Source organism: Nilaparvata lugens, chromosome 14 (genome assembly GCF_014356525.2).
Source record: "Nilaparvata lugens isolate BPH chromosome 14, ASM1435652v1, whole genome shotgun sequence".
Taxonomy (NCBI): Eukaryota; Metazoa; Arthropoda; class Insecta; order Hemiptera; family Delphacidae; genus Nilaparvata; species Nilaparvata lugens.
Genome location: NC_052517.1, coordinates 17,483,566 through 17,497,598, shown reverse-complemented (window position 1 = coordinate 17,497,598; position 14,033 = coordinate 17,483,566). Strand labels below are relative to the sequence as shown.

Below are 14,033 nucleotides of genomic sequence, written 5' to 3'. Positions count from 1 at the left end.
GGCCTAAGTAGACTATAGGCCGGTTTCCATGCTCGGGACTCAGCTAAGTTCTAGACTTTAAACAGCTGGAGTCAGAAAATTGGTTTTTCGCCACACTGCACAGAAAGCAGCTGTTTTCCAGTCCCTACGTAGATCTGAAAGACATTGTTTGCAGACGACTCTTGTCTGACGTCAGAACAGGTTTCTTTCCGGCCTAGGCCGGAAAGGTACCCTTTCCAGCCGCTAACATGGAACTAAGAAAGGTGATCAAAAAACAGCTGATCAAAAAACTTTCATTATTTGTTTCATTATTCAATAATTAAAACATTTATAATAATATCTTATTGTAATTTGAAAGAATAAAAAAGTATAAACTCAACCTCCCACATAATTGAACATGATCTTTTAGGTTATTTAGACAAATCAGAATGAAAAATAAAAATACTTGGACAATTTCCTGATATTCAGATTACCTCAGATTTGCTAGAGCTATCACCTTCCACTTCTGCTTTCGGAAGTGCTTAGTAAACAATTACTATTATTTTATATATATTGTTTATTTTTGTGTGTGGCGAAAAATAGCATTAGCACCACGGGCAAAAATGTTTTTCCAGCTCTCAATCTTTTCTAGAAAACCGATTTTGAGCCGGAAAAATCTCATTTTCTGCTCTAGGTAAATATACTATTCCGAAATGGGGCATAGTCATAGTTTTTATGATAATTGTTATTTTTCATTCCTATAATTGGAAACGTTTTTCCTTGATGAAATGAAATATTTGTAAATAATTCAAAATAGCTGAGACTTTACCCTATTTTCTCTGTATTTAATTTTTTGTTCAATTTTCTAGTTTTTCGAAATATTATTTGAACGTGGACTACGACTACGCCCCGTTTCGGAAAGCCAATTTTTAGACTCCAGCTGTATAAAGTCTAAGCCTAGAACTTAGCCAAATCCCGAGCTTGGAAACCAGCCTCATAACATTATTAAAATTTGTTGAAGTTTGTTAGGGAGGAAATATCTCAAGACTCGAAAAACTATTACCCCGCTAGATTGAATACAAGGGTTGTCTCAAAAGTAAGCTACACTATTTTTTATAATCTTGTACAGAGGATATAGGCTGAAATTTTCTTCCAGGTATAGTGGAAGTGCTGGAGAATTTTCATTAAGCTACCATAATTAATACTAGTACTTATTTCATTGACAATTTTTTCTAGATGTTGTGAAGATCCCTTGTAAACAGTAGATGTAAGGTGTTAAAAAAATGTGTCGCTTCACTTTGTATCACTCGATAACTGATGTAGTTGCGTTTTACACTCTTAATCAATAATATAATAAAAAAAATATAACTATCTTATACACACATATGGGGTGAGAAATTCACGAATGACGCATTATCACGTCTCAACTACTCAACTGATCAACTTGAAATTTTGCACATAGATTCCTTATCAACCGAGGAAGGTTATATGCCTATTTCCAATTCTTCAAAATTTCATCACGTCAAGTTTTTAGTTTGTCAAGTTTTAAAATAGACCCTTGCGGAGCATGGGTTACCTGTTAGTGCATAAATAACTATAGTGAGGTCCACGTTATAATGACAGTGGAGAAAGATAAGAAAAAAACTTTGCTGATCCTCTGTCTTGTCAATGCCTTCTATAGATGCTGATACAGGTTATTTATTGATGTAACAGTTCATTCTCATTTAGAATAATCAATTATATTTTATTAAGCAAGAAATTATGTTTTTCAATAATTTAATAATGAATTTTCATAATTGAGATGTAATATTTTGTTAATCAATTATCAAATTTTACATTGTTAAAAGACAATCTGGCAACAGAGGAAAGCGAGAAAGAGATAGCGCTATCCGCTTTGTTGAATGATCCTTGTCTGATAGCATCATCATTATTATTATTATTTTATTTATTATTTTTATTATTCTACAAAGGCGACTTTCTAGAAGTATTTTAAGCCTAGGTGCTGATGATGGGATGAATTATAATGCAACAAAACAATACATTGATTGCTAATCAAACACTGCAATTATAACGTGGACCTTTGCTATATATTATATTCTCTGTGCTAAATCGTGTTCTTTTTGTAGCCGACGTGAACAACTGGCTGATAAAGAAGGAGAATATCCCAGCTAACGTGAAAGGAGGAGAGGGTGGATTCATGCCGTTTGGAATACCAGGCATCATGGCAGGTGCTGCCAAATGCTTCTATGGATTCGTGGGATTTGATTGTGTTGCCACCACTGGTAAGAAATAAACAAAATGTTTAATTTATTAATTTCTCAATGAAACAATCTAATATTCATAGTAGTCCAGACAATGAATGTTCAAAAGAGAGTATATAAGGAAAAGTTCAGAAGACAATTTTCGACCCCGCAGTTCTGTTTAGGGTAGTAAGGAGGTAAACATATCAAAAGTCCCCCCCACCACTACAACTTGTGCGAAGGGGGTGGGGGTGGTTCAAAGGTCCCATTTTTTGGTTTCTCGCATATAACTCGAAAACTATGTATCTTACGGTGATAACTGTTATATACATAATTAAAGATTACAAAATTTCCTACAATATTTATCTCTCAATTTCTCCTATATCTATTCTAGTTTTTAAGATATCCGCTTTTGAAGATGTGTCATTTTTGAAAAAAACACGTTTTTCTCCATTTTTTCCTATTTTTGCTATAATAACTTTTCAAAAATCGATGGGAGCAGTCCATGCTGATTATGAGCGTATAGAGTATCGAATTCTCTCCAATTTTACGTATAATTCACACTTTTACGCATCTCCCTGCGACTGTTGCAGAATGTTTCATGTTGATGTGAAATCTACAGTTTTGCAACAATAGATCAATAATTGTCAAAGAAATCTCGAGAAAATGTTTGGAAATCAATTTTCGAATTTGCAGCCTAGTTCAGACTAGTAGGGAGGTGAACATAAAATAGAAAGTCACCATCCTTACCTATAAATTGTGGTGAAGGGATAAGGGTGGTATGGTTAAAAATTGCATTTTCTCAGTTTTGCTCACATGCTTACATCTAAGAAACTATGAAAATGACATGACCAATCATTTAAAAATAAATCTTGATATCTGGATAAATTTCCTCCAAGTTTTTTCCAGGAGGGATACCTCCAACAGTTTTCAAGATATACATTCTTGGAAGTTAAAAATTGTTGAAAGGAATTTTCATTGAATTCTTTGCTCTTTCAGAGCTTATAACTCTCCAACAATCTATCTATAGAGAGAATCCTTAGAGGAGCATTTGAAACTGCTTGAAAATCCTTGAAAAAGCATTCCAAAATGCTTGAAAGTCCTTGAAAAAGCATTTGAAAATCCTTGAAAAAGCAATTGAAAATGCTTTGAAATGCTTCAAAATCTTTGAAAAAGCATTTGAAAATGCATGAAAGTCCTTGAAAAAGCATTTAAAAATGCATGAAAAAACATTTGAAAATGCTTGAAAGTCTTGAAAAAACATTTGAGAATGCTTGGAAGTGCTTGACAAAGCATTTAAAAATCCTTGATAATGCCTTATCAAGGATTTTCTCGTCTAAATTTATTTCCTTTCTACCATTCAACCCTGAAACGGTCTCAAATACTTTAGAATTCCTGTGTTATTCTCTTAAGATATGATTGTCATTAGTCATTTTCTGAAAGTCCTTGTTCTTGTATTTTTCAGGAGAGGAAGCCAAGAATCCGCAACGAAATATCCCTTTATCAATTATTGTGTCATTGATAATCATCTTTCTAGCGTAAACATTTTTGTACGGAATGTATCGATTAAAACTCTCCAGTTCTGTTATCAGGATTATCTCTTCTGCGTAGAACTGTAGTTTTCACCTTTCAAACATCTGAATTCTGTGTCATAAGATGATATGATTATTACTAGTAGTTCTGTGAACAGTAGATCTCACGCAGTATTCTCATCCACAAGTACCTGATTGAAACTATAGACCTTTTGGAAATACAGCAATAGAATAGACTGGCTTCTCCACACATCTGTGTAATCACTTTGTCAGCTGATTTATGATGAATAATTCTATGGTCTGATTTTCACTCTATTATTAGCGTATGGAGGAGGCTCCTTTTTCTTTTTATATATTATCCTTGAAATGCAAAATTTCCAAAAACCTTGTATATAGGTCGACGTGCAATTTAAAAAGGAACATACCTGTCAAAATTCATGAAAATCTATTACCGCGTTTCGCCGTAAATGCGCAACATATAAACATTTAGAGCCGGTTTCCGAGCTCGGGATTTAGCTAAGTCCTAGACTTTAAACAGCTGGAGTCAGAAAATTGGCTTTCCAAAACGGGGCGTAGTCGCAGCTTTTATAACAGTAGTTGTAGTTTTTATTTTCTCATTTCTATAATTGGAAACGTTTTTCCTTGACGAAATTAGACATTCTCAAATAATTCAAATTGGCTGAAACGTTACACTATTTTTCCTTTATTTTATTTTGCGTTCAAGTTTCTACTTTTTCGAAATTCAATTCAAACGTGACTATGACAATGACTGCTACTACGCCCCGTTTTGGAAAGCCAATTTTCTGACTCCAGCTGTTTAAAGTCTAGGACTTAGCTAAATCCCGAGCTCGGAAAACCGGCCCTTAAACATTTAAACATTGAGAGAAATGCCAAACCATCGACTTGAATCTTAGACCTCACTTTGCTCGGTCAATTAATTTTGATTTTTTTGGATAGTGGTGTCATTTAACAAAAGTCCCTGTTTAGGAATTTGAAGAAGTATTGGGCAATAGCCTGTTTTTTCTGATCATTGTATTGTTTCTGTTAACCATAAAAATAAATGAATAATAGATAATAAAATAACGATTTTTTTCAATTATTTATTCATTCATTTGGTAATATCAATTTTGTTGATATTTTACATTTTATTTTCTAAGATAGGACACTGTCCTATACTATTAGTTTACATTATTAGTTTGAATATATTTGTTCATTTAATTATTATTGTTAATTTATCTTTTTATTTGGTAATTTTACTTTTATTTTAGGATCCTGACGCCCCCTTACCATTTGTTTTTGGAGAAGTAGGTTTGCCGGTAGTTAAGATTATTGTGAATATCGGAGCCATATTTGCACTATGCACAAGGTATGTTACTTTACAATATCCTCCTCCTCCTTCACCATCAACCCCTCCTCCTCCTCCTCCTCCTCCATAAACCCCCACTACTCCTCCTACTCCTACTCCTCCTCCTCCTACTCATCCTCCTCCTCCTTCTCATCCACCACCACCTACTCCTACTTTTCCTTCTTCACCTCCTCATCATCCTCCTGCTACTACTACTCCATCGCCAATCCTTCTCCTCCTCCTTCTACACCACCCCCTCATCATACTCCACCATCAGCCACTCCTCCTCCTCGTCCACAATCTCCTCCTCCTCATCATCATCCATATCCACCTCCTCATCCTCCTTCATGACCTCCTCCACACCAAATACACTCCACCACCATTTCCTAACTTTCCTTGACTTTCTTCACTCCTGAGACAAAATCCATCTCCTCTTCCTCCCTCTCGGTCCATCCACGTCTTTCTCCTTCACCTATTCCTCCAGCTTCTCCACCTGCTCCTCTTCCTCTCACTTCTCCTCCTTCTTTCCCATTCTTCATCATCTACCTTCTCCTCACCCTTCTATTTCCCCTCCCTACATCCTTCTAATACTACCACTCCCACTATTTTTCCTCCCCCTTCTCCACTAATTTTTTTTCTTTCTTCCTCCTCATACTTCTCTCCCACCTATTCCTCCTTCTTCTCACCCTCCTACTCTTCCTCACCACCACATCCTGCTTCTCCCACTCTTCCTCCTCATCTTCCTATTTCTCCACCTCCTACTCCTCTACTTCCTATAGTGAGGTCCACGTTATAATGGCAGTGAAGGAAGATACGAGAACAACGTTGCCGATCCTCTGTCTTGTCAATGTCTTCTATGGACGGTAGCTGATACAGGTTTATTGATGTCATATTAACTGTTCATTCTCGTTTAAAATTATGAATTATATTTTATTAAGCAAGAAATTATATTTTTCAATGATTTCATAATGAATTTTCATAATCAAGATGAAGTATTTTGGTTATTAATTATTAATTCTACATTGTTAAAAGACGATCTGGCAACAGAGCATAGCGACAAAGAGATAGCGCTATCCACTTTGTAGAATGATGGACAAGGATAGCAATACCATTGCTAATCAAACACTGCCATTATAACGTGGGCCTCACTTTGGGAGTTATTAATACATTCCAATAGAATTTGTTTTTCAAGTTCGAGAGAGAATTAAACGCGTTATGTTTTTATATTATTTCAATAAGTAGAAATGTGGGCAAAATAATAAAATAAAGTCATTTAAAACTATTCCTTGATAATTCGACTTTGTAATAAATCATAAATCTATAATAAAATAAAGGAAAGAATTGGCTTGTACACGTAGAGGATAGGAAATTCACGAATGACGCATCATCACGTCTCAACTACTCAACTGATCAACATGAAATTTTGCATAAAGATTCTTAATTCACCGAGGATGGTTATAGGCCTATTTTCAATATTCTTTAAGATTTCAGTAGGTCAAGTTTTATAACTTAAATCTTACTATTTGCACCACCTTCATAAAATGCTAATCTACTATTACATTCACAAGTATTTATCACCGTTTATTCATTCACAAAATTCTTAAGGCTGTGCAAAAGCTAAAAATGAACTTTCTACTGGTGATATTCTTCGAAGTTTCTCGATTTGTACATCATGAAGCTATTGAAATGAAAAAGGTTTTCTCAGGAAAACATTTTTTCCGATCATTACTTTTTGAGATATGAGCGCCTAAAGTTTAAATTTTTGGGACAGAACATTTTAAGTTCGGTATGAGGTGAATCCATGAGATTTAGAGGATAGATTCTTAATGGTATTGTTGATATACTAAGACAATAATTTTCTGAAAATATTGATTTTTGAGAAAGTTATTCAATTTACCAAAAACAACTCAACTAAAAGTTATTTTTGGTGATTTTTAGTAAATTGAATAACTTTTTCAAAAATTTATATTTTCAGGAAATTCGTGTATCATTAAATCAACAATACCATTAAGAATCTATCCTCTAAATCTCATGGATTTACCTCATACCGAACTTAAAATGTTCTGTCCCAAAAATTTAAACTTTAGGCGCTCATATCTCCAAAAGTAATGATCGAGAAAAAAATGTTTTCCTGAGAAACCTTTCCCATTTTGATTGCTTCATGATATACAAATCGAAAAACGTTGAAAAATATCACCAGTAGAAAGTTTATTTTTAGCCTCTGCACAGCCTTAATTTACCGTGGATGGTTACTGTTCTATTTTGAGTTCTTCAAGATTTTAATAGGTAAAGTTTCCATTTTATCAAGTTTTTAAATGGACCATTGCTGAGCAAGGGTCACTTACTAGTCAATAATATAATAAAGGAAATAACTGGCTTGTACACCTAGGGAATAAGACCCATCATCACGTCCGAAGTTCTTGACTTCTTCAAGATTTCAGTAGGTCAAGTTTTCATCAGTTTGTCAAGTTTTTAAATAGACCATTGCTGAGCATGGGTCACTTACTAGTCAATAATATAATAAAGGAAATAACTGACTTGTACATGTAGGGGGATAGGACGCATCATCACATCTGAACTACTCAACAAACTGATTAATACTCTTCAATGTTTGATTCCATTACGAACTGCTTGTTAAATAATCACTTTGAACAATTAATTACGACATCGCAGTCAGGTATTTATATAAATAAAAGCTATTAGCTTCTACTTACATTAGTGTAGCGCTTTCGGACACTAGTTCCTTCATCAACACATCAAAAGACCTGACTGCTATGTCGTAATTAATTGTTCAAACTGATTAACTTGATTTTTTTTCCATATAGATTCCTTATTTACCGAGGATGGTTATAGGTCTATTTTGAGTTCTTCAAGATTTCAGTAGGTCCAATTTTCAGTTTGTCAAGTTTTTAATTAGACCCTTGCGAAGCATGGGTTACCTGCTAGTTTAAAATAAAAAATTTCATGGATTCTTTCAGTTCTCCAACATTGATTTTCAATATTTTTCTTTAAATAATAAAATCACATTATCTTTGAAAAACAAGATCATCCTCTACAACAAAATCTTAAAACCAATTTGGGTATATGGGAATCAAATATGGGGATGTGCCTGTCAAAGTAACATCATAGAGGAACAATAGCTTGAGTAGATATCCCATGGTATAGGGCGTTTATGTCGCAACTTTTACTGTTATCTCAAGCTGATAGTCCACGTAGTCCTTCTCCAAAAAGGTGTGTGACGCTGGTAGTCTCTTATATTGTGCCGTTCATACACTCTCACCCGGCCAAAACAGTAAAAATCTACAATACTTGATAGTAATCAACTTGAGATAACAGTAAAAGTTGCGACATAAACACCCTATACCATGGGATATCAACTTACGCTATTATTTCTCTATGGTAACATCAATATGATACAGAAATTTCATGATAAAGTATTAAGGAATATGGTGGACGCTCCTTGGTACATCAGAAACATGCATACAGATCTACGCATTCCATTTGTGGCCAGTGAGATAAGTCGATTTGCCATGACTCGAGACTCTGTCATCATGTCAACCCTGAGGCAAACCAACGAAGATCTCCTCAGGAGGCTGAAGAGAAGGAAGCCTTTTGAACTAGTTTAAAATCAATTTGTGACAGTGTACGCAGACTATATCATTTTTATACTTCTCTCATGATTTGAGAACTACTTGGGCCATCAATAAATGAACTGAAGTTTTATAGTTTTTTAATGTAAGATTTATAGTGAAATGAAAATTAATGGTTAGTCTTTGAGACTAGTTTTAATGACAATCAGCATAAAAAAATATTTTTTTCTTTCAGTATGTTGGGAGCTATGTTCCCTCTTCCCAGGGTTCTCTATGCAATGTCACATGATGGTCTGCTTTATGAATTCATGTCCAGAATTCATCCAGTGACAAAGACGCCTGTTTTGGCAACACTGCTTTCTGGAGTATTTGCAGGTAGGCAAACATTTACTAATTACATTTTATTTATTTATTCATAGACAATAGATACCATTCAGGCATTCGTCCAAAACTGCTTTTAACCATAATCTATGATATAATGGAAGGAAGAACTGGCTTATACACCAATGAGATACAGTGAGGTCCTTGCTATAATTGCGGTAGAGAAAGATAGGAGAAGAACGTTCCTGATCCTCTGCCTTGTCAATGCCTTCTTTAGACGGTAGCTGATACAGGTTTATTGATGTAATATTAACTGTTCATTCTCGTTTAAAATAATCAATTACATTTTATTACGCAATAAATTATATTTTTCAATAATTTCATAATGAATTTTCATGCATGGTATTATGATGTGTGCTCATCAATATTCTCACATTTGAAAAAACAAATTTGATAGGTGATTAAAAATGGAATAAAAATAATTAAATAAACTGGTAATAATACTGTAGAAATTATAATATCTTTAAAATTTAGGGAGTTTATGATAGACTGTAAAACATGAAGACAGATATTTTGGATACAGGTTTATTGATGTAATATCAACTGTTCATTCTAGTTTAAAATAATCAATTACATTTTATTAAGCAATAAATTATATTTTAAATAATTTCATAATGAATTTTCATGCATGATATTATGATGTGTGCCCATCAATATTCTCACATTTGTAAAAAAAAATTGATAGGTGATTAAAAATGGAATAAAAAATAATTAGATGAACTGATAATAATGCTGAAGAAATTATAATATCTTTAAAATTTAGGGAGTTTATGATAGACTGTAAAACATGAAGACAGATATTTTGGAGTGTGTCTGGTACTGCTAGAACTAGAACATGTGACACCAGATACTTGTGGATGAGAAAAGTGCGTGAGGTCTACTGTTCACAGAACTACTAGTTATTCATCCGATGCGTTTTTTGTTCTAGGGATTATGGCAGCCATCTTCAATCTGGACCAGTTGATTGATATGATGTCAATTGGCACATTACTGGCCTATACTATAGTAGCAATCTGCGTATTGGTTCTGAGGTATTATTATTCATTATTCATCAATTATTCATTCTTCAATTCATTATTTATTCATTGATCTATTCATTCCATTTATTAACAATCACAAACCATAATAATGTGAGGTCCATGTTATAATGGCAGTGGAGAAAGATAGGAGAACAACGTTGCCGATCCTCTGTCTTGTCAATGCCTTCTATAATAGACGGTAGCTGATACAGGTTTATTGGATATTAACATGTTTACAGGATATTCACGGTTCATTCTCGTTTAAAATAATCAATTATATTATAAGCAGGCAAGAAATTATATTTTTCAATGATTTCATAATGCATTTTCATATAGTTAAGATGAAATATTTTGTAAATTAATTATTAATTCTACATTGTTAAAAGACGATCTGGCAACAGAGCAAAGCGAGAAAGAGATAGCTCTATCCGCTTTGTTGAAGGAGGAGGAGAAGGAAGAGGAGGAGAAGAAGGAGGAGGAGAAGAAGATGAGAATATGAAGAAGACCGTGGAGGAGGGGTAGGAGGAGGAGGAGGAGGAGAAAAGAAGAAGAAGAAGAAGAAGAAGAAGAAGAAGAAGAAGAAAATAATCAATTATATTCTAAGCAAGCAAGAAATTATATTTTTCAATGATTTCATAATGCATTTTCATATAGTTAAGATGAAATATTTTGTAAATTGATTATTAATTCTACATTGTTAAAAGACGATCTGGCAACAGAGCAAAGCGAGAAAGAGATAGCTCCATCCGTTTTGTTGAAGGAGGAGGAGAAGGAAGAGGAGGAGAAGAAGGAGGAGAAGAAGATGAGAATATGAGGAAGACCGGGAGGAGGGGTAGGAGGAGGAGGAGGAGGAGGAGGAGGAGGAGGAGGAGGAGGAGGAGGAGGAGGAGAGGAGAAGGAGAGAAGAAGAAGAAGAAGAAGAAGAAGAAGAAGAAGAAGAAGAAGAAGAAGAAGGAGGAGAAGAAGAAGAAGAAGAAGGAGGAGAAGAAGAAGAAGGAGGAAAAGGAGGAGAAGAAGAAGAAGAAGAAGGAGGAGAAGGAGGAGAAGAAGAAGAAGAAGAAGGAGGAGAAGGAGGAGAAGAAGAAGAAGAAGGAGGAGAAGGAGGAGAAGAAGAAGAAGAAGAAGGAGGAGAAGGAGGAGAAGAAGAAGAAGAAGAAGAAGAAGGAGGAGGAGAAGGAGAAGGAGAAGGAGAAGGAGAAGGAGAAGGAGAAGGAGAAGGAGAAGGAGAAGGAGAAGGAGAAGAAGAAGAAGAGGACGAGGAGGAGAAGGAGGAAGATTGATTGATTGAGTACTTTATTTATGTAGATTACAATATTTACTGGCTTATACACTTATATAAAATAGCTTACAATACAGCAAAATTATAGATGAATTTACATAATATAGACTAAGAAAATAATTATTGAACTGTATATGATATGAAAATAGCTATTTGTGTATTAAGAGCGTAATGCGCGACTTTATCGCCCGCGCAAAACAGTTATCACGCGACGCGAAGCGGAGCGTGATAATTTTGCAAGAGTGATAAAGAAGCAATAAGCGCGAATTACATACAATTTTTTTTCTACAACTGCGCAAACCTGTTAAATCACTTATATCTGGCGGAGTTAATAATAATTCGTCTACACTGATATCCGTCATGGCTGTAGAATCGGTACAATTACCGACTTTTTAGGTTGAGATCTGACCGAGAGTGGTTTGTCTTTTGGCGAGCTGCTTATCATCAGCTGATTAGCGAGCGTAAAGAAACTCTTCTGCGCATGCGCGAATGATTTGCGAGCCTAAAGAAAATCTACTGCACATGCACAGATGGTTAGCGAGCGAAAAAGTGGATTCTCCTCAGAAATAAGCAGTTTTACGAGGAGAATTGAGTATGTAAATTCTTTCTTTACGCACAGTTGTAGAAAAAAGCAATTTGGAATAACTATAGATAATATTGTAATGCATCTACATAAATTGGCGGAGCTTTAGACATATCAATGTCCATTCTTCAGAAAGAATATTAAAAATATCCTCCCCACTAACTCTCTACCAAAAGAGGAGGGAGGAGGAGAAGTTGGAGGAGGAGGAGGAGGAGGTGGAGGAGAAGGAGAAGGGGGTGAAGAAGAAGAATTCTAGAGTTGTTTTAATTATATTTTATTGAGTTCAGTCTTAAATTATTGTGAAATGTGTTCCTTATTATCTTTATCAACTAGTGTGAACATAGAAATCCAGTTCTATCCGATAATTTTAACCTGAGCTTTGAAGTAAAAACAGCTCATCCTTCAGTCGCCGATTAGTTCAAGGTGCCGTAAATTATATGTCATAAAATTGTTTTATCAGTTATTCAACGTTATTTATTACTTGTTTTTGTCTTATTGTACCTTATCACAACGTATACTACAATATATTTTTCATTTTTTATTAATTTTGAAATTGTTTTGTAGGTACCGTGACCCCAACCCAGTGATGCATGAAAGGCCGTTAATGGACATACAGAATGGCATGAATGGTCATAAACAAAAAAGCGACAACAATGGGCAACATCAATCAGCTGTTCAACCTGACAATGATGAAGTATCCGAACTCAGCTACTGAGCTAGTCGCTGCCTGGTCTATTACGCTATTGAGTAAGTAACCTTAATAAGTACCATATGTAAGAACCAAAATAATCATTGAATGAAAAAAAAAGACCAAGAAATTGTCAAAAAACGACAGATTAATTGATACTTAGAAAGACCGGTTTCGGTTATTACACCATTGTCAAGTTTATCAGAGATTGTGTGTTTGAATGGCGGGGGGCAGCTGTGTGGTGTGTGCTGTGGTGGCACTGTGCTGTCGCTGTCCTTGGTTATAATATAATTATAATTAATGCTGTGCTCGTTGTGCTTCGTTGCACCTCTGCTCACTATAGCAGCCACAGCAGTCACTGTTACTAACTTCATTTTGATTTTGCTGCACTGTTGCTCCATATAACCTACTAAGTATTTTGCGTTGCCATGTTGCAAATCTGGAGTGCAGAAAAATTTTTCCCGCACTAGAGCGGAAAAGTGATTCTTTGCGTTCTGTAATCAGTGCAGCAATGGCCACTTTTCAACGTAACTGTAGGAAAACATAATATTGTCATCGTTGAGGACCTAGAAAAGAATAGTATCACCGGCTTTGTCGAATGATAGCAAAACAGAAGTTGATCAAATACTGTCATTATAACGTGGACCTCACTATAGTAGTGTTTATGTAAAAAAAAGTTTAAAAAGGGTACTATAATAAACACAATTAGTGACTGTATAAAATTCATTTTTTTACAGTAAACTCGTTCATACTGTAGCATGCTAAATCCATCAAATATGCTCTCAGCAGTTCCTTAAATTTTGATCTATCAGGTTCATGTCTTATGCAACCTGGGAGACAACCAATTCAAGCCTTCACTAAACCGTTGTGATTGTACAAGTAATGATTATTTGTTTGCTTTCCTCTAAAACATAAATAAAACCTGATTTTAAAATTTTCATATGATTGACACATCTCCAATATTTAGAATAACATAGGCATCCTATACCATAAGCCGAAATTCACTTTTATATTGTCACGATAGTGACATGAACCGTGTCTCAAAAATAATTTAATATTTAATGTTTTTTTAAAAATACAGTACTTTCAATTATTTTAAATTTTAAATAAAGTATAGTTAAAAATTAAACAATCATTTCATCTTAAACTGCAGAGCAAGAGAGGAAAACGTTCTATTCAATAAAAATGTCTTAGCAAAGCTTCCACGCCATTGGCTAAGAACTTAATACAAACTCAGCAGTTGCGCTGACAAAATTTTCATTTCTAAAAAAGACCACTCACTTCTCGTTCAACTGCGGTATCGACCACGAGTCCAGGTTTACCCAGGAGAGTCAGTTCCATATTTTCTGTAAGTTTCTTTTTCTTTAATTTTCTTTCAAAATTCATTCTCCTCCTTTTAAACAGTAATATCTCAAATA

General features: G+C 34.6%; 2 protein-coding genes across 9 annotated transcripts in view; both read left to right on the top strand.

Annotated features, from left to right (window-relative positions):
- The window catches only part of LOC111054622 (gastrula zinc finger protein XlCGF57.1), a 721,792-nt gene that overhangs the window by 59,180 nt on the left and 648,579 nt on the right, over window positions 1–14,033 (top strand). The window lies entirely within an intron of this gene.
- The window catches only part of LOC111056041 (cationic amino acid transporter 3), a 70,983-nt gene that overhangs the window by 43,150 nt on the left and 13,800 nt on the right, over window positions 1–14,033 (top strand). Inside the window, 6 exon segments of the mRNA XM_039440979.1 lie at window positions 2,085–2,240; window positions 3,664–3,739; window positions 4,956–5,096; window positions 8,901–9,040; window positions 9,975–10,077; window positions 12,492–12,674. Of these exon segments, the coding sequence (XP_039296913.1) occupies window positions 2,085–2,240; window positions 3,664–3,739; window positions 4,956–5,096; window positions 8,901–9,040; window positions 9,975–10,077; window positions 12,492–12,642 (767 nt within the window). The 3' untranslated portion in view covers window positions 12,643–12,674.